The 22,014-nt window shown below is 43.5% G+C and overlaps 1 protein-coding gene across 1 annotated transcript; it reads right to left on the bottom strand.

The window, feature by feature from the left end:
- Window positions 1-1,018: 1,018 nt before the first annotated feature.
- On the bottom strand, window positions 1,019-1,896 carry LOC311169028 (GTPase IMAP family member 7-like; the record flags this gene model as incomplete). The annotated part of the gene is given in 2 exon segments (XM_084230725.1): window positions 1,019-1,383; window positions 1,386-1,896. Coding segments are annotated over 2 exon segments (876 nt in total).
- Window positions 1,897-22,014: the final 20,118 nt, after the last annotated feature.

Raw genomic sequence — 22,014 nt, 5'->3', positions numbered from 1 at the left:
TTAAGGCCTGGGGAATTTTCAACAAAGCCAACAACACTCTACTTGTTTACTCTGCCCTATGAGTTTATGCAAACATAGGGAAAATTGTTAAAACTAGATTTGGTTTACTATTTTACAGAATTGGGATGAGGGTAGAGAAAAATTATGTCTCAGTGACTATTTATATTAGTCTTTGGTCCTCTCCAGTGAGGGCTATAGCCTGAATGTCATCATCTTGAGGAAGAGAAAAAGTAATCCCTCTTACAGTTAGGACTACGCTATGTTGTATATCTTGTCGCTGCCACACCAGCACCAAGACCTTAACACCATGTGGGGAACTGTGGCACCAGTAAGTGCAGGCCTTCCGTAGTAAACCCCCTCCACTACGACCTCTTTCAGCAGGAAGCAGCCAGAGGATACTACACCCCTTTTCCCCATAGAAATGGAAGGCCATAACTGAGAGTGGGGATTATGATACAGTTCACAAGTTTGTCTTTCCCCATTTCCTGCAGTTCCCCTTATCTGGCATTAACAGGATTCATAGCTTGTCTTTCCCGTTTGTTGCAGCTTCCCCTCCCCTTGGGGAGAAGAACCAGCTGGCGCCCGGGTTTCCCTGCAGACCCTTCCCCCTCCCCCCAATGGCGATCACCCGTCTCTGTGCTGACACTTTCCCCGCCCCTTGATGAACACCAGCTGGTGCCATCCCTCTCCGTGTGGAACTGGCGCCCACTTGTCTCCGTGCGGACCCTCCCCCCTTCGCGGACCCCCGCCCCGTCCCGCCTTGTGTAAATCCCCGCCCACGGCCCAGGAGCAGGACAGGGTCTTCTGGACATGAGTCGCTGCCCCCTCATGTGTCAACAAATAAAACCGCTTTCCTTTTCCTCAAACTCGCTTTCCTTTTATTGGCTGAGGGACACTGAGGCCGCCGTTTGGTAACAAAGGGACAAGGAAGACAGGAGACCCTGCCACGGCCTCATGTAGGGGCGCACGTACCACATCAGCGCGTCACTGCAGACTGGGAAGGAGGCTGAGGCTGACATTACTCCCAAATCCCGTCCCATACTCCTGACAGCATATCCTTGACCCAGGTCACAGTGTCGTCAAGCACACCGTCCTTAGCTTCATGCCTTGCATTTTTGCTCTGCTCTTCCCATTGCCTCTGCAGCTCTTTGGTTTTCCTTTCCTTTTCTTTCTTTGGTTTATCAGCATCTTCCATTTCCTCCTGTTTAATTTCTTTACACAATTGCTCTAAGTACCTTTGCTTCAACTTCTCCTCCTTTTCTTTGAGCTTTTTCTCCATGTCCTCGTAGATGTTGTTAGAGAAGTACAGCCCTCCGTTGCTCTGCACCATCTTCTCTATCAGCCCCACCAGCTCCTGCACCTGAGCCTCCTTCTCGGCCTCCCCGCCCTGTTGTTGAAGGCGCAGCAGCGGCCCCCACACTCCTCGACCATGCTTCTTAGCGGCGCGGGTCCCTGTGCTATAAACTCACTCAGGCTGCGGTTCCCCAAATCATCCTTGTGCGTGAACAAGAGGATCATGTGCTTCATGACAGAATTCCCGAAGACGTTCTTGATCAACTTGATAGTTTTCTTCTCGTTCTCTGTGTAGTGGTCCAGCCGCATCACCATGACGACGGCGTGGGGCCCCGGGGCCGAGTGCAGGACGCACCGGCTGATCTCCACACAGGTGGTGTCCAGGCGCTCCTTGGTGTCAAAGAGCCCCGGGGTGTCGACAACTAGAAGCTTCTTCCCCCGCCACTCCCGGGACGCTACTTCCCGGCACCCCGAGATAGAAAAGCCTGAAAGTTTAGATTCAAACTCTTTCCTCCCCAGGAGGGTGTTCGCTGTGGCGCTTTTCCCACTGCCGGTTGTCCCCACGAGCACGATCCTCAGAGTGTTGTCCTCACTGTCAGCCATGGCCGCGGGGTCGGTCCTGGAGGGAAATGTGAGGAAAGAGAGTCAGGAGCTCTGTAAGCAATGGTGCGTCCTGACTAGCGGGATTTATCCTGAGAACCGAGGGGTGAGTGGGGCTGGGGGAGCTGAAGGGAGAAACATGGTTCATGTAAGAAACCTCAATAAGAAATGGAAGAGAAACGAAAGCCTGGAGAACTAGCCCAGCCTCTCCTCCTCTCGTGCCCTCCGTGCACACCCGCCCTGCAGGCTCCTGGGGCCGCTGCTTCACCCCTTCCTCTCACTCTCTCATTTCCACCCACGCCCTCCTTGCTCTGCGGGAAAGCAGCGTCTGCAGCGCCCGACGTCACTGTCTTCTCCTTCGGTGTCACGCGCGTCCTGATCCGGAACAGGCTCAGGTGTCCTCGTGACACCCGATCTGAGGACGCTGGTGGGAGCAGCTCGCGTTCCGTGCAGGGGAGACAGCGTCCTCACCCCAAAGCAGGCGCGTCGGGCACTCAGGGTGTGGACTCGAGGGGGAGCGGGTGCTGCCGCGGGGCTGTGGGCAGCTGGGCCGCGGGGCTCAGCCGAGGGCATGACCCCTCGGGGCGGGATGGGAGCGCTGCCTGGGGTCTGTGCTTGCTCTGTGTAGGCGGTGGGCGCGTCTCATTTTCCCAGGTTACCCAGAAAAAGAGAAATTTCACATCATTGTTTTAAAATACACCAATATTTACAAGAGCATGACGGAGTTACTTGTGACCTAGTGTGGGTGCAGGGGCAGGACAGGACACTGAGCAGGTTTTCTATGATCCAGCAGACCAGGTAAAGGAGGAGTCAGAGTCCTCAGTGGCTTTTTGCAGGCTTTTATTGGGGTTTACCCGGTACACAGCAGGCAGGGGCGCTGGGGGGGGGGGGGCGGGAAGGCTGGCAGGCCTCCCAGCCCCCAGCAAGTCTTCACTCTATCTGGGCTCTCAGGCGTTCTCTCTCTCTCTCTCTCTCTCTGGCCCTCTCGCTCTCTCTCTCCCTCCCCTTCTGCTGCTGGCGTCCCCAGGACACTGCCCTTAAAAGTCCAGTCTCAGCCCAGGTGTCCCCACTCCAGGGTGCCGCCATCAGGCATGCATTCAGGACCACAGGGTTCCCTCATCTATCCTGACGGCAGTACAGCAGAAAAGCCTGATACCTTTTACCTACCCTACAGTGGGTCTCTGCTGGGGACCAGCCTCCGGCAAAATGTCGTGTCAGGGGTTTTTGAAAGGATGAGACGGCCTGTAAGGGGCTGAAACTTAAGGGCTGAGGGGAAGGGGATGAGGAGACACTGACACTTGGTGAGGTGTTAGTATTTTTTGTCGAGAGACTTAGTAGGTTTTTATTTATTTATTATTAGTAATAGTAAAAAATACATTATTATGTGTAAAGTAAAAACAATTAGTGTATTATGTTTTTATAGACTGCTGGTTTTCACAGGTCCCAGCTAGATGGTAGTTTTTAAGGTTAATAGATTAAAAAACTAGACCTAACACTAATTATAAAAAACTAGACCTAATATTTATTATTTTAACTAGACAATTATTTAAAACAGTGGATAGTTGCCAGTGTATTTTTATTAGCTAAAGCCTAAGTATTAAAAGACTATTTTATTTACATGGCCTTTAGCCAGAGGCCAGCTGTTGTTTAGTTATTAGAACTTTTTTTACATAGAAATTTTTTAACTTAAATAACTTTATTTTAAAAACTTTTTTAAGAAACTTTAAGAGAAAACAAAAAAGAAGGACCTACTATAATTGTTGTATTGTAATGCTTGTTAGGCATGTTTAATAAGTTGTTTCCCATTGTCAAGTAGGCCAAATTGTTTAATAATTAGTTTTTAACAGATAATTTTTTGTGTCGTTTATTTGTAGTATACTGATGCATATAATGTAATGTCTAATGTACTTTTTGGGAAAGTTTTTTTTTATGACCAAGAATAAAAAGTGAAGGAATGTTATATTTTTAGTCCCAAGGTGTGAGGCACAAGGAATTTTTAGCCCCACGCTGTGAGGCTTTTTAGCTTTGGCCCCACGGTGTGAGGCCCTTTGAGCTTCCCTGCTTGCCAGTGTCTTATCTGGCTGGGGCATCAAGGCCTCCTGCAGCTCCTCCCCCTTTTTCGTTTTTTTTTTTTTTTTTTTTTTTTGGCCATCATTTGCATAACTCGCAACTCAACACGTGTCTGATTGATAGCATGGAAAAGCAATTTAATAAACAATGGGAAAAGTATTAAAATAATTATGGTGACAAGCAAGACAGCACCTAAGGTAATAAATGATGGGAACCAGGCGACCTTAGTGGTATAACGTTGTGAGGAAGCCAGGAAGGAAGCAGCAACTTTTGCAGGAGTGGAGGAGGGGACATGAGCTAAACTAATTGTCTTAATATTTTTTTGCAGAGTAGTAAGGTCCAGGGAAACATTTGTGTTATCCCAAACATCCAATAAATGATTTTTGACATTATTTTAAGAAACAGAAGAAGAGTTATAAACATGTGGAGTGACACAAATTTATTTGTAATTAGAATGACATTTGATAGTTAAATGTGTTTTTATGTGTTGAATTTGATTACCAGTATGCAAAAGTGATTTTTTAAGAACATTTAAGCGAGACTTAAACTTGTTATTAATATGGTCTTGGATAATTAAAGTGTGTGCAATGTTATGAGACAAATTATTAACATGGGAGACAGTGTGAACTTGTTGCACAAGAGCAGTAGTAGAAACAGCAACAGAACTAATAATAGCAATAAGTGCCGTAATACCCAGTATAAGCGCCGCTACAAACCTTTTGGAGCAACACAGACCCTGTCCCACAAGCTGAAAAGTATACAGTTTAATGTCATCACACCACGGCTGTTGTAAGCTTACAGGGAGCATGACATAAGGAGGTTGATGTAAGAAAACAAAAGTAGCTTTAGACAATGAGCCAACAGAGGTAATACAGTTGGTGAGGATGCAGCCAGTACAATTAACATGAAAAGTATGGTGATGAGAAGTAATGGTTAAATGTCCGGGGCCCTCAATGAGGAGGGCATGAGGGGGGCCCACACAAGCCCGTATAGTGGAAACATTAACAGAATGTCCAGGTCAGCAAAAAAGCACAGGTGAAGTGGCGGCAAGGAGGCGAAACAAGTCCGGGTATGCACGGGAACCATTTGAAGTGTTGACGATGTAGGTGGGAGTAATTTATCCAGCTGAATACCACCGGGTAACGGGTTCCAGAGGTGGAATGAAGCGATTTGACCAGTTGTAAATGAGAGTGTCCTGCAGGAGAAACCTATAATTTTTGGGGACATTAGTGGTGGATGTAACTGTTTCAAGAACCGAAAAATTATAAATAGAAAGATTAGTCTGGTAAGGCTGGTAGCGAATTTCTGCAGAGGGAAACATACAAGTATGTCAAGTGGGAAATCCGTGATCACCATCAATAGCATTTTGGGAATTATTTGAGTTGTAAATCAAACAGGCTGGGATAGTGGAGGACATTGAAACTCGAGCTATGTTTTTATTAGTGCTGTGAGGACCAAGGAGAGATAAAAGCAGTACCCATAAATTACGGTTAGATTTGGAGGAGGAAGGCTTTGGAGATGCTGTCAAAAAATATTTGTCGTTAATTGGTAGGCAGCCAGGTAGTTGAGACTTCATACAGTCAGGATTAGATGTAAAACACATAGGAGGAGAATTTACTTTATGCGTCCCTGAAAAGAAAAGTGATTAGTGCTTTTAAACAAAACAAAAGAGTCTGAATTGCCACCTAGTAAATTAGAATAATTAGTAAATACACGGGGTGAGGGAAATCCCCAAGGAGTGGGGTGGAGAAAAGGGGGATCCGGGATGTAAGCCCAACAGGAAACAGAAGGCATGAAAGGAGCAGGAGAAGCTGGTGATACCCTGCATGATAAGATTGCTAGCATGACAAGGAACTTAGTATCCGGGGCGATGCATGCATTTTGCTGTACAAGTAGCTGTCGAGCATTGGAGGCCAGGTTTCTGAGCAGATTTTAATTGTCATGATGAGACGTTTCACAAACCCGAAGGTGGTGCAGGGAAGATGATGATTTTTCAGCAGGGGATCTGGAGCAATGGCATCTTGGAGGAGGTGGATAGGGTCCCAGAGGGCTGCACCTACGCATTTTGGGGCATCTGTTGGTCGACAGGGGTGGGGGGGGTGGGGGGTGGGGGGGTGGGTTCGTGTCATGATGTCGGACCAGCCTATTAGGAAATCAAATTGGGCCATCTGAATTCTGTGGAAAGATACAAGCATGGTCTTTCCCATTGGCTAATAACACATTAGGGCCTTTTTATGTTTCGGAAAGGAGGTTTTTTTACATAACTTGAGGTTTAGGGTTCAGTTGGTCAGGATCCTAATGTCTATTAATTGGTGACATTTCTTGAGAATTACAATTTAGATAATTGATGACAAACATAGCATGAGTTAAAATATGATGAGCTGAACTATGTTTAAAATTAGATTGTTGTAGTTTATTTATTTGAGACTTTAAAGTCTGGTGGGCTCTTTTAACAATAGCTTGCCCTTGTGGATTATAAGGAATTTTTGTAGAATGAGCAATTTGAAATGAAGCACAAAATTTTTTAAAGGCAGAGGATGTATATGCAGGAGCATTGTCAGTTTTAATAGTACGAAGTTTGCCAGCGTAGGCAAAACGAAACATTAGGTGTTGAGAGACATTTTTAAAAGTCTCTCCTGTCCGGGCAGTAGCCATAATAACATGAGAAAATGTGTCTATGGAGACATGGACAAAACTGAGTCTCCCAAAACTGGTAACATGAGTGACATTCATTTGCCAGAGATCATTTGGTCTGAGGCCTCATGGGTTCACCCCCATCAGAAGTGAAGGGTGAGCGGTGGGGCAAACCGAGTATTTGCAAACAATTTTTTGGGCTGTTTCTTGAGTCAGATGGAATTGTTTCCGCAGTGAAGCGGCATTTTGGTGATGAAGGGCATGATCATTAATTGCCTTCTGTACTGTGAATGCCACCGCTCAAGTCAGCAAATTAGCCAGCTCATTTCCATGAGCTAGAGGACCTGGTAATTTAGAATGACCACGAATATGGCCAACATACACCCTGTATGTCCTAGATCTTATCAAAGTCTGTAGCTTCAATGGCTGTGGAGCAATGGTAGTTTTAGCATTAGCAATTATAGTAGTTTTAATGTCAGGAAATAATTTGGTTACATATTGGGAATTAGTAAAAAGGTTCAATGGCTGATTTTGCAAAATTTTAAATACTGTGAGAACTGTAAATAATTGAGTTTTTTGGGCTGAGGTTTTAGTTGTTGGATGGACTTTGGTTTGTCATTGATAATGAAAGCAGCTCTACCATTGGAGGAGCCATCCGTAAACACCAGTGCAGCAGGTTCTGGCAAAGGCACAGCACTAATGTTATAGGACAGGGAGAGGGGCAGCCCAAAATCCCGCAAACCTGCCTATTCTACATGGGTTCGGCCATCTGCCGCATCAACACAAAACATAGGAGACTTTAATGAAAAGGAACTTTAATAAAACTAGGAAACAATACAGGTAAGGCAAAGAATCTAGTTTCTAAATCAAGCACCCAAAGTTACCCATCCCCTCGTGGGTAAAAGTCCATCCAAATGGGATTGGCCCAGAGCAAGGCCCCAAGGCCTGCCACAAGTCTAAAGCATCTTCCAGTGGGGACCCACAGAAAAGGGTCAGAAACAACCGGACAAGCCCGGAAGGAAAAGAGCAAAATCAACATCCAGATAAAAGCTGCCATGGTCACCTCCCCACGGGTCTCACCCACATCTGTGTCACCCCGTCCACGACCAAAAGACAAGCGCAGTTTCTTCACGTGTCTCTAGGCTCCATGCGCCTCCTCCAGGTCTCCTGGCTCCATCCTGCTTCCTTCCTCAGTCTCTTCTGCAGCTTCTCCTCTCCCTGCTCAGCTCTACCCTCCCTTGGGTGGGGCAGGGAACCTCCCCCTTTCCTGGGGACCACCCTGTTACACTAACAATGGTTGAAAATATAAAAGCCTCTTTTTTTTTTTTAAGAGGCATGTATTTTTATTTATGATTTTTTTTATTTGTTTGTTTATACAAGCACTGGATACAGTCAGAAGCGCGGGAGGGTGAGAGAATTCACCAGAGCCAGAGCGGGGAGCAGAACAGGCAGAAGGACCGAAGGACACTGCTGAGGGGAGCAGCGGGCGGCAAGGGAGGTCTGCGCGCCATGCGGGACCCTCCTCCGGTGGCCGGGGAGCAGTCGGGGAGCAGCCGGGGAGCAGCCGGGGATCGAACCGGCGCCGCAGAGGCCGCGGGCAGCTTCGCAACCCAGCGCTCAACCGCGGCGCCACCGAGGAGGCCCTATAAAAGCCTGTTTTTTTAAAGAAATGAAACACAGGGTCAGGAGGCAAATGAAACTTTATTTTACCCGAAAAAGATTGCAAGGCTATTTGCCAGTCATTACTTAAACTAAGCAAGTCATTAAGTTGTTTTTTTTTGTAAGGTAAAACAAGAACAGGAAATTTTCGGCCAAAGAGCTTGACGCTCCTATGCCTTTTTTTAACAATTAATACAGTCACTTGGGAAGCATAGGGACAAACAACCTTTTTTGCAGTAACTGGTAAATGTAACCATTTTAGTGGCCCCTTTTGCCACAAAACACCGGTTGGCGTGTGCGGGGTGACCAAAATTATGAACTCCCAAAGCTTAGTATAATTTAGCCGCAACAGTTGTTGATTGTTGAGTGTATTATTGACCTTTTGTAAGGCTAGTGTAGCTTTAGGTGTTAATTGCCTAGGGGAGTTAGTATTAGAATTACCTTTTAACACATCAAACAGTGGACGTAAATCAGCAGTGGTTAGTTGTAGATGAGTTTTTATTCAATTTATGTCTCCAAGTAGTTTTTGAAAATTATTTAATGTCTGTAAAGAGTCTGTTCGTAGCTGTAGTTTTTGTGGTGACACAGTTAAAGAACGAACAATCTTTTCCAAATAATTAATTGGCGGAGATGTTTGAAATTTTTTTGGTGCCACCACAAGTCCATAACTTTGCAGCAAAGCTACCAGATGGGCCAAGGCCTAATTTAACAAGTTCACTTGGGTATTACTTATTAAAATATTATTTATATAATGAACACAGTATGTGGAAGGGTACTTATTTCTAAAGGATGACAATACCATATTCACAAATTTTTGACATAAAGTTGGACTGTTTTTTATGCCCTGAGGGAGAACTTTTTATTTATACCGTTGAAACAGCCTTTTTAAATTTACTGATGGGACACTAAATGCAGATTTTTTGCAGTCTTGGGGATGTAAAGGGATGGTAAAAAAGCAATTTTGTAAATTAATAACAATAACATATTAAATTTTGACCGTACCCCAAGCCGGCCTTAGAGCTTCTGGGAACTGGCTCAGTTGGAGCTGTTTTGTCATGAAGATTTTTTTTCTAACCCTTGGTCAGGGTGAAAGCCCATTTGTAACATTTGTGATGTAACCATATTATTAGGGCTGAAAATTAATATTTTTATTTGTGATAATACATTTTTTTTTTCATAATGTCACAGGAAGGGAAGGAATAACATAAGGTTGAGAAGGCCCGGGCACCTGTCCATTACTTTAAAATTTGAGTGCTTTTTGCCACATTTTGTGCTGATTCCAGTCCGACCAAAGTAGAAGGCATGGCTTTTGTGGACCAGGCATTAGGCTAATTATGCCCTGCTATACAAGTAACATTAGTACCGGTGTCTAACAATTTTTTAATTGTTTTTTTTAATAGACATTACTAAAATTTTTAACAAATTATGATAGCGGTTTTTTTTTTTCAGTAATCCAGAACACAAGGAGGGGCTTTGTGTGTTCGCCACCCCAAAATGTTACTTTAAACATTGTAGTTTTTAAAATTGACTTAAAAATAGTACAGTTTAGTTTTACTTGGTAAAGTTAATATGACAAAAAATTTACATATGTAAGTATATATATATATATATATACACACATACTTTTTTAGTCAAGAAAAGAAAACTACTTTAAAGATACATTTAAATATGAAATTATTAATATTTAACATAACTTTAATGCATATATGTTTTGAATTATATTATAAAATTTGAACTAGTTTTTGTATATTAAAAATTTTAGATTATGACCTTAAAATTTGTTTTTATGAGAACTTATATAGGCGCCATTTATGATTAGTCCTTCAGAGGTAAAAAACAAAATAAAACAAAAACACAAAATTAGACACAAACAGACACAGAGATTTTTTGATATACATTTAAATTTTTGGTCATGTATGTACATTTTAAGAGATAGTTATTTTACCAATATGTGTGAATATACTGAGGTTTAGAATTTAGCTCAAAAATGTCTGTATTACCACTTTATATTTTACCAGGTTAGTTAGTTTTAACAAGAAATTTAACCTTTTACAGTCCAATAAGTAAATTTAAAAGTTTTTATTTAACCAATAAGTATTTTGTATAGCTTGTTAGTAAGTCAAAAGTAACTCAACAGTTTTTGCCTAAGACAATTGAGACTTCAAAATCAGAGAAACACATGGAAATAGAACTTTTTTTTGTAGAATGAACCAAAATAATTTTTTAAGGTGGACAATAGAAAAGTTCAGTTTCCCACAGCAGGAAGGCAGTAGAGACCTGCCAGTGATCTCAACAATGGAGAAAAAGTCCAGGCAGCTGTTTGCTGAGATTAAGGGCAGTCCGCACCTGTTTACCGCAGTGGGTTTGCTAGGGGGAAAAGGATGTCCCAAAGCAAATTCCATATAGGCTTTGTGGACTCCACCCCCACCCCAGGCCAAAGCCAAAGACACTGGGAACTCCAAATCCCATCACCACCAAAGGGAAGGTGGCTGGGACCTGAGGGTGGGGTTAAGCAGCCAGGTGGATACAAAAGGCAGACACGTGGGCTTTGGGGGGCTCTCCATTTTTGGCTCTCCGCCAGCTCGCAGCATCCGGCCAGCTCTGAGAGTGACTTTGGGTTTCCAGGTCGTCGGATCGGGTAGGACGCATTAAAGACTTTATTTCCCTATTTTCTCCCTGAGTTGTACATTTTCCTTATTTCCTTTTCCCTTGTAAGTAAACCTTTTATTAACCCTTTTGCGTGTGTCTGTAGTAGAGTATTCATAAGTCCCTTTAAAGCGCGCGGGTGAGGACCCACAGCCAGGAACCCGTTTAATATCGGGGTTGCTCTATAACAGGTTTATACTATTTTAATAAAAGTCTTTTAGTCATATTATAGTCATATAATTTTACATAGTTATATTTAACCATTTTTATTACTTTATTAATTGTGAATGAACTTTGAATACTATTATTTAGAAATGTCTTATTTATTTATTTATTTATTTTAAAAGAAACAAATGGCAAAACTCCACTAGTGGGAACCTAGCCTCCTCCCCAAATAATTAACAGGAAAAGATTGGAGCATTTTTTTAAATTTAAGATTATGTTACATTATTTTTTACTTGTTATTGAGTTTTTATTTTTATTTTTTAACAATTTTTGTCAAGACAAGGCTGGAAATTTGGGCTGGATTTTGGAATGGTCTCATAATTGGGAGCCGATGCCTCTGCAAAGAGGTCAGTACTGGCTCTGGGATTAATTTTTGATTTTTGAAAAATAATTTTATTATTTGATGAATTTTGATTACTTTTTTTAATACTGTAGGCTATTTTTTTTTTTTTTACCTTTTGTTTTGTATTTTTTATTTTGCCTCCAGCCAGGCAAAAACGATTTATTTGTTCAGGCAACTGTTTTGTTAATACAGGGCTGTCAGCTGAGTTCTCTTTGATGTCCTTTAGGGATGCAGACAGCTGTAATTCTTTTCTATCTTTTGGAAACCAAGGATAACACATCTCAACAAAATTTAGGAAACTAGTCAATTGCGCTTGAGAGGTCTGAAGGCCTCTCTTAACAAGTATACTTATATCAATAAAGAGTCCTTTTTTCTTAGACTCAATATGGCCCAATAGCTTTTCAATGATAGGACACTCACTCGCCTTATCACGTAATAAGACACCCACTAGCCTTATTACGGTTCCAACTTACTGCTCCCCCAAACCTGCTTTCTCTACAGGTGGGTATGCACCCTACCCTATAGAGTAGATCCTAGCCGTCCCCGCACGGGAAAGAAATCGTACCTTTCAAGTCCCTGTTCGGGCACCATTTGCCGGGGACCAGCCTCTGGCAAAATGTCATGTCAGGCTGAAAGGATGAGACGGCCTAGGTGACCTGTAAGGGGCTGAAACTTAAGGGCTGAGGGGAAGGGAATGAGGAGACACTGACGCTTGGTGAGGTGTTAGTATCTTCTGCCGAGAGACTCAGCAGGTCTTTATTTATTTATTATTAGTAATAATAAAAAATACATCATCATGTGTAAAGCAAAAACAATTAGTGTATTATGTTCCCATAGACGACTGGCTCCTACAGGTCCCAGCTAGACAGTAGCCTTCAAGGTTAATAGATAAAAAAATCAGACCTAGGGCCTCCCCGGTGGCTCAGTGGTTGAGCGCTGGGTTGCGAAGCTGCCCGCGGCCTCTGTGGCGTCAGTTCGATCCCTGGCTGCTCCGTGGCCACCGGAGGAGGGTCCCACATGGCACGCAGACCTCTCCTGCCGCCCGCTGCTCCCCTCAGCAGTGTACTTCGGTCCTTCTGCCTGCTCTGCTCCCCGCTCTGACTCTGGTGAATTCTCTCACCCTCCCATGCTTCTGACTGTACCCAGTGCATGTATAAACAAACAAACAAACAAACAAATAAATAAATAAAATTAAAAAAAAAACATTTAAAAAAAAAATCAGACCTAACACTAATTATAAAAAACCAGACCTAACACTTATTATTTTAACTAGACAATTATTTAAAACAGTGGATAGGGCCTCCCCAGTGGCGCAGTGGTTGAGCGCTGGGTTGCGAAGCTGCCCACGGCCTCTGCAGCACCAGTTCGATCCCCGGCTGCTCCCCGGCCACCGGAGGAGGGTCCCACATGGCACGCAGACCTCTCCTGCCGCCAGCTGCTCCCCTCAGCAGTGTCCTTCGGTCCTTCTGCCTGCTCTGCTCCCCGCTCTGGCTCTGGTGAATTCTCTCACCCTCCCGCGCTTCTGACTGTACCAAGTGCATGTATAAACAAAACAAACAAATAAATAAATAAAACATGCCTCTATAAAAAAAAATTAAAAAAAAAAAGTTTTAAAACAGTGGATAGCCACCAGTGCATCCCTATCAGCTAAAGCCTAAGCATTAAAAGACTATTTTATTCACATGGCCTTCAGCCGGAGGCCAGCTACTGCTCAGCTATCAGAACTTTTTCTACCTAGAAATTTCTTAACTCAAATAACTTCATTTTAAAAACTTTCCCAAGAAACGTCAAGAGAAAACAAAAAAGAAGGACCTACTATAATTGTTGTATTGCAATGATTGTCAGCCATGCTCAATAAGTTGTCTCCCATTGTCAAGTAGGCCAAATTGTTTAATAATTAGTTTCTAACAGATAATTTTCCGTGCCCTTTATTTGCAGTATACTGATGCATATAATGTAGTGTCTAATGTACTTTTTGGGAAATTTTTTTCTTTTTATGACCAAGAACAAAAAGTGAAGGAATGTTATATCTTCAGCCCCACGGTGTGAGGCACAAGGAATCTTCAGCCCCAGGGTGTGAGGCCCTTTAAGCTTCGCTGCTTGCCAGTGTCTTATTTGGCTGGGGCATCAAGGCCTCCTTCAGCAGGTCTCCTAATCCTAAGCGGCCTGTCCAGCTGCCATTTTGTCACCTACAGTTCTAAATCCTAAGCAAGGTCAGAAGGGCCTGGTCAGTTAGGTCCAGGAGTCCAGCCCTGCAAGGAGTCCTTCAAATCAATCAAGCGCACAAAGCTGGATCACGTTAGGAAGAGTATGCATCATGAGCTATGACCACAAACACTGGGGGTTGGGGGTCAATGTATAACAAGGGACTGCAGAAGCTGATCAGTGGAACACCTTGTTGATAAGGTTAAAACCAAGGCTGGGGAACTAGGGCTTGATCTCAATAACAATACCCAGCCATCAAGCAGATGAGAAGCACCTGGAGGGCAGACTCATAACCCCTGATACTACAGATGACAGAGCACCTTTTCTAGTCTCACCCTCCTGCTTCAGGGTTAGGAGAATTAGTTTCTCTTGAAGCAATTACTGATTTATGAGGGCAATTTTTACTGAAATGGACTGTGTGGCCACATGAAGGCAGGCTTCAGTATTAATTATGGTTTTTTCCATCAAATGAATAAATATGATCAAATAAAAATGAATAAAAATCATCAAATAATGCTATACAGTTAAATTTCCAGCACATATCATTGTTTCTCTTCAAACCCATTATTTGCAGGTTTTATAAACCAAGGCAAATAAAATTCAGTTCCCTCAAACCTTCTACAACTTACTACATAGCCTTAATTTTAGCTTTTTTTCTATTTTTCCACATTCTGGCACAACCAGACATTTTAATTTTAAGAAAAAACTACTCTCTCTTTACCTTCTTTTTTTTTTTACTTTCCATCAGTCATTAATTGCTCTTCCTCTTTTCTTCAGACACTACTAAAACTTTCAACAAATCATGATGGTGGTTTCCTTTCAGTAGTCCAGAACACAAGGAGGTGCTTTGTGTGTTCGCAACCCCAAAATTTTATTTAAACATTGCAGTTTTTAAAATTGACTTAAAAACAGTATAGCTTGGTTTCACTTGGTAAAGTTAATATGACACAAAAATTTACATATGTAAGTATATATATATATATATATATATATACACATTTTTAGTCAAGGAAAGAAAAATACTTTAAAGATACATTTAAAAAGAGTGGACTATTAATATTTAACATTATAACTTTAAGGCATATATGCTTTGAATTATATCATAAAATTTGAACTAGTTCTTGTATATTAAAAATTTTGGATCATGATCTCAAAATTTGTTTTTATGGGAACTTATTATAGGAGCTGTTTATAATTAGTCCTCCAGAGGTAAAAAACAAAACAAAACAAAAACACAAAGACAGACACAAACAGACACAGAGATCTCTTGATATACATTTAAAATTTTGGCCATGTGCATATATTTTAAGACATAGTTATTTTACCAATATGTGTGAAGATACTGAGGTTTTTAATGAGTTATCAGCCAGATGCCCGTGCCCGTCATGGACCCTGTAGTGGCATCAGATAGAGAGTGACCCTGATGGTGAAGACTCCACAGTTGAGGAGCTGCCACAGAGAGCCTCAGCCTGGAGCTGTCCCAGGACCATCCCACCCAACCCTCGGCTGCAGACTCCCGCCCTCCACACTTAACCCCAAGACAGACAAGAGCAAACCTTACAATTCGTCCTAGGAGGTGAGCATCACCTGAGCTGCCTGACTTGGGCTAAGGCAGAAAAGACCGTGACCCGTGCCTCTTGCCTGTGACCCCAGCACAGCCCCCGGGTAACGTGTCAGGAAAGAGAATCAGCTGCGTTGTAAGAAATGGCAGTTTATTCTAAGAACCAAGTGGTGAGGTGGGGCTGGGGAAGCTCAATGGGAGAAACATGGTTCATAGAACCTGCGAGGAGCCATTCTCTTCCAATCACTCCACAGAAGAGCAGCTGAACATGTTTCTTTTTCTAGCTATTTAGCACCAGAGACAGCAGCTCCCTCAGCTGGACACACTCTCACTCTCCAGACCGCATTTGTCGGGGGCAGAGCCTGGTCAGCGCAGGGAGAAGCAGCCAGGACAGGGCCGGGGGGGGGGGAGAAGACACAGGGTGGCGGTGACTCACCCGGCGAGCTTCGTAGGGTGCTGCACACAGGGGTACTGGGCAGGAGACTGCACTCCTAGCCACACAGGCCTGAGGGGGGTGCCTCTGCAGGGGTGGGGCCCAGGGGGAAGGCCAGGCTGACCGGGAGGGCAGGCCCCGCACCCCTCATGCTCCCCAGGACCAGCAGGAGGTGTAACAGGGTGGTCCCCAGGAAAGAGGGAGGTTCCAGGTTTCCTGCCCCACTCAAGGGAGGGTGGAGCTGAGCAGGGAGAGAAGAAGCTGCAGAGGAGACTGAGGAAGGAAGGAAGCAGATGGAGCTAGGAGGAGACCTGGAGGAGGCGCATGGAGCCAAGAGATGCGTGAAGACACTGCGCTTGCCTTTTGGTCGTGGACCAGGTGACACAGATGTGGGTGAGACCCGTGGGGAGGTGCCAATGGTGGTTTTTGTCTTGATTTTGATTTTGCTCTTTTCCCTCCGTCTGGTTGGTTGTGACCCTTTTCTGTGGGTCCCCACTGGAAGGTCCTTTAGACTTGGGACAGGCTTTGGGGCCTTGCTCTGGGCCAATCCCGCTTGGGTGGACTTTTACCCACGAGGGGACGGTTCACTTTGGGTGCTTGGTTTAGAAACTAGATTCTTTGCCTTTCCTGTGTTGTTTCCTAGTTGTATTAAAGGTCCTTCCCATTGAAGTCTCATATGTTTTGTGTTGATGCGGCGGATGGCAGAACCCATTTAGAGCAGGCAGGTTTGGGGGATCTGGGGTGCCCCTCTCCCTGCCCTGTAACAGATTGTCCAGATTTCACCCCCAGAAGCGACGCCCCATGACACTGCAGGAGACAGGCCCGAGCCTCCCAAGCCTGAGCTTGGGGGAACTTTCCCAAATTTACCCCAAAACACAGATGAGGCATCAGTGTTAAAAAATAATAACAGCACAAAACACAACAAAGCAAAATCAGACAATTGTAAACCAGGGACATCCTGCAGGGAGTGGGGGAAAGGGGTGAGAGGGAGGAGGGAGGAGCACAGGGGACCAGGGGATGGTGCAGGGGCGCCCTGGGGAAGGAAACTCTAGGGGATGCACCTGAGGGGGTGAGGGACGTTCATGTTGTTTAAAAATGAACACTGATGTAAAATATTTAAAAATTAATAATAAAAAAGAGAAAAAAAAAAACAAAACACAGACGCGAACCGGGCCCGAGGGGGACACCTGGACTTGGGGTTTGCGACTCTGACCATAAGGTGCCTGGGCCGCACCCCGCCTTCCCGACAGCGGGCAACAGTTGGAGGGGGGGACCCTGCAGTGCTTCTGGGGTCCCCAGGATCCCGGAGGACGCAGGACAAGCGCCACCCCGCGGCCAGGACGTGAGGGCGCGTCGGGGAGGGGGCGCCAGGGCCAGACCCCGGGCCAGCATCCCCCACACGCGCCCCCGAGGCCTGGGGCCCAGAGGAAGGGTCTCCGGGCAAACTCCGCGTCCCCCGCAGACAGTGCCCGGCAGGTGCGGGCTCCGCCCGGGCCCCGGGGCCTCACCCGCAGGTCCCCGCATTTCAGGGTGACAGAGGCCTCGCGCCCGAAACCGCGGCTCCTTCCCGCAGCCCAGGGCGGAGGGAGGCCCAGGGCGGTGGGGGAGGGTGAGAGAGAGAACGAGGGGTCTCTCCCTCTCTCTCTCCCTCCCTTTCTCTCTCTCTTTCTCTCTCTCTCTCTGAGGAGGAGGACCGGTGGGTGGGGGGCCTGGGCGGGGTATGGGAAGCAGGACCCCGGCTTCTTTGGATTCACTCTGTTTGGTATTTTGATCTTAGAGTGATGACAATATTGTACATTACAACGAGATTATATTGAAAATTCCTTCTTAAAAAGGAAAGGAAACAAGAACAGACCCGTGTGCCTGAGAACATCACAGAGAGTAGAGACAAGAGAAACTCCAAGTGATTCAAAACACATGAATTGCATGAAAACCTCCAGCCAAGTGCATCCTAAGGTGGAAAGAACCAAATCACCTTTAAGCTCTTTTTATAATTTGCCTCTAGTACTGTCGGTGTGACCCTGAAGTTGTGTGTATCCGTGACTGTGCACACCACACACACACACACACACACTCTATTGGAAAGATCTAGAATAGGACACACCCTGCAGCTAGGCACCTTCATGGCTTAGATTGGATTCCAGCTGCCAGCACCTTCTTCCAGCAAGAGGAACTTGGGATTCTTGCAGGAAAGGCATAAAGTGACGACCTGGAATCTTCTTAGATTAGATTTATTTTTAGCCTCTTGATTCAAATGAAATACACCATCAATGAATTATGAAATCTAAGCAGTGACATGTGGCATCGCTCTAGTAAATCTCTTGGTTTCCTGACACATCTCCCCCAACGCCAGCCAGGCTGCTGCTCCCCTGCATGTCCCCCCACACTCACACTCACTCTCTCACCGCGCATCACCAAGCCCACAGCCTTCCTGGCCTCACCTTCTCTGCAGATGATGAGTCTCGAGTTCTCCGGGAGAGCCCTGAGCTGCTGCTTCTGCTGAGAGTGAGGACAAGTGTGTTCCTCCTTCTGGAGCCCTGAGCCTTGGGCCACAAGCACAGGAAGCTCAGGTGGGCGGAGCCAGCGATGGGGGTTTGCCTTTGCAGAGAAAAAGGAAACTTTTCTCTGTCACTGGACTGGGGCTGCAGGAGGCCTGGCTCACCCCTTCCCTCCATGCACCTGTCCTGCTGCTGGTTCCTGGGGCCTTGGGTCATAGTCAGCCCAGGTCGTCAGGGATCGAACCGGCACTGTAGAGGCTATGGACAGGTTCACCACACTGTGCTCAAATGCCTGCACCACCAGGGAGGCCTGAGAACACTTCTTTTTAATGGATATTTACTAGTGCTTGTTATTCTGAGCAGCACTACTGCAAATGTCACAGGCACTCCTTTCGGTGAACACAGGCACCAGCTTCTGCTGGGGTCCCCCTTGGGGTACAGAACCCAACCTTTTGCTGTCTACAGGAAACACATTTAACGGCAAAAGATAAACATAGATTGAAAGTAAAAGCTTGGAAAACAATACTACAAGCAAATAGACCAAAAAAAGAAGGTAGGAAAAGCTATGCTTATATCAGATAAAATAGACTTCAAATAAAAAAAAAGTAAAAAGAGACTTAGATGATCACTACATTATGATTAAGGGGACAATGCATCAGGAAGACATAGCACTCATCAACATATACTCACCACACGAAGAAGCACCAACGTATATCAGACAATTATTATCATCTCTGAGCAGACATTAGAGAAAATACATTTGCAATAGGAGACTTCAACACACCACTCTCATGAATGGACAGAGCAACAAGAACAAAAATTAACAAGGACACTAGAGCTCAAAATAAAGACCTCATGGACTTAACAAACAGCTATAGGACACTGAACCCAAAAAAATCTGAGTACACATTTTTCCCAAGTGCACACGGATCATTCCCCAGGATCAATCACACACTAGTACACAAGACAAATATCAACAGATACACTAAGATCAAAATCATACCAACTATCTTCTCTATAACCATAAAGGCACTAAACTAAAAATAACCTATGAGAAGAAAGCAAGGAACCCTTCTACCTCATGGAGATTGAAGCCAACACTACTGGAGGACCATTGGATCAATGAGGAGATGAAAGAAGAAATTTAAAAATACCTTGAGACAAATGACAATGAGGACACAACTCTCCAGAAGGTATGTTGCCGCGGACCAGCATGTGATATGGTAAAAGCAGTTGTAAGAGGAAAATATATAGCAATACAGGCTCAAGAAAGAAGAAAGAACTCAAAGAAACAACCTATGTCCCACCTTAAAGAACTGGAAAAAGAATAACAAAAAACCCAAAATCCAATAGAAGAAAGGAAACAATAAGAAATGAAAACAGAAACAGAAATGAAAGAAAAACAGAAATGAAAGAAAAAGAAGTTAAAAAAAAACCCAAAAGATCAATGAAACCAAAACTTGGTTCTTTGAAAATATAAACAAAATAGACAAACCTTTAGCCAGGCTCACAAAGAAAAACCAGGATAAAGCACAAATAAATAGAATAATAAACAAAAGAGGAGAAATTCCAAGAGACACAATAGAAATCAGAAGAATAATCAGAGATTACTATGAACAGTTATATGCAAACAAGTTCAACAATCTAGAAGAGATGGACAAATTCCTAGAACTCTACAATCATCCAAAGCTAAATAAAGAAGAAACAGAACACCTACACAGGCCAATTACAAGCAGCAAAATTGAGGCAATAATTAAAACCCTCCTCAAAAACAAAGGCCCAGGACCAGATGGCTTCACAAATGAATTCCACCAAATGTTCAGAAATCAACTAGCGCCTATGGCACACCAACTAAAAAAATTGAGAAGGAAGGAATACTACCAAATACGTTTTATGAAGCCAACATTACGCTCATGCCAAAACTGAACAAGGACAACACACACAAAAAGAAAACTACAGGCCAATCTCTCTAATGAACATGGTTGCAAAAATCCTCAATAAAAGTTTAGCTATCAGAATCCAACAATGTATCCATAAGATAATTCACCACGACCAAGTAGGATTTATTCCAGGGACACAAGGATGGTTCAACATCCGAAAATCAATCAATGTAATCCAACACATCAACAAAAAGAAATATAAAAATCATATGATAATATCAATAGATGCTGAGAAAGCTTTCGACAAAGTACAACATACATTTGTGATTAATAAAATCCCCGGGATACAAGGGGATTTCCTCTACCTCAACATCATAAAGGCCATATGACAACCCCATAGCCAATAACATTCTCAATGGTGAAAAGCTGAAAGCAATTCCATTAAGATCTGGAACAAGACAAGGATGTCCACTCTCACCACTGCTTTTCAATATAATACTGGAAGTCCTAGCCAGAGCAGTAAGACAAGAGAAAGACATCCAAGGAATCCAAATAGGCAAGGAAGAGGTTAAACTATCACTATTTGCAGATGATATGATAATATACATAGAGAACCCCAAAAACTCCACAGAAAAACTAATTCAACTCATCAATCAGTTTAGTAAAGTGGCAGGATACAAAATCAACATGCAAAAATGAGTAGCCTTCCTATAAACAAACAATAAATCTGAAGAAGAAGAAATCAAGAAAACCATCCCTTTTATTATTGAAGCAAAAAAAAATCAAATACTTGGAAATAAATGTAACAAAAGAGGTAAAGGACCTATACAAAGAAAACTCAGCTAAAAGAAATAGAAGAAGACACAAAGAAATGGAAAGACATCCCCTGTTCATAGATTGGCAGAATTAACATTATCAAAATGGCCATCCTACCAAAAGCAATTTACAGATTCAATGCTATTCCAATACAAATTTCAATGACATTCTTCAAAGAAATAGAACAATTATTGACGAAATTCATATGGAATCACCAAAAACCCCGAATAGCCAAAGCTCTCCTGAAAAAAATTTTTTAAAAATTTTAATCTTCTTTGTGATGCCTTTTTTCACTTATATAAATTAATTAGAAGAGTGATTAATTTCCAAATATTTGAGTAATTTCAAGAAAATACACATCCAGAATGGTAGCCTCATGGGGCTATTGAGCATGAGAAATCCAGCTGGAGCTCCTGAGAAATTGATTTTTAAATTTATTTCATTATAAATGGATTACATTTTAAATTACAACTGCAAGCAGAGTAGGATATTTTACCTTGACCCAGCTTTATTGTTTAGGTAGAAATACACACTGTGTCTATCATATATTTGCTGCACTAAAGGAGAATGTATTTCTAATGTCCATTATTATGCTAAACACATCACAGAGCTGGTCAGTGTCGGGGACAGTCTTACTTTGAATGAGCTGTTGTGCACTTGCTTGTAATACTTTCATGAGAATTTTTTATGGACCACATGAGTTATCATGAGCCGATCTACCTTGTAAGTGGTGATTAAATTTAAATACTGATTATTATCTGTAACAAAATTAAACTACCTCTAACTGCAATATGGACACATTTGTAACTTCAAAATAAAGGCAAAATAGTGGCATAACTGGATGGCAGAGGGCTGAGCAAGGAATCTACCACAGGAAGGAGAGAAAAGGGAAGGTCACATATGGCAGCATTAAGGACAAACAGTAACAGTTTGTTGGAGCTCAGGGAGATAAACTCAAAAAAGCTGTCAGAGACACAGCGAATACCCAGGCCATCACAGGCATCTACAGCAGATACACAGGGAGTGGGGCCAATGGTTTCCTATCAATAAGCAAATCCAGAATGAAAAAAACGAGCCCTTTGGGTACTGAATGAAACAGCCAACGAAATATTCTAAAGGATGTTTAATAAGATCTGAACTTGTAACTTGAG

The sequence above is a fragment of the Talpa europaea genome (assembly GCF_964194135.1).
Source record: "Talpa europaea genome assembly, chromosome: 3".
NCBI lineage: Eukaryota > Metazoa > Chordata > Mammalia > Eulipotyphla > Talpidae > Talpa > Talpa europaea.
Note: the sequence above shows the minus strand (reverse complement) of the source record. Positions and strands in the feature narration are given on the sequence as shown.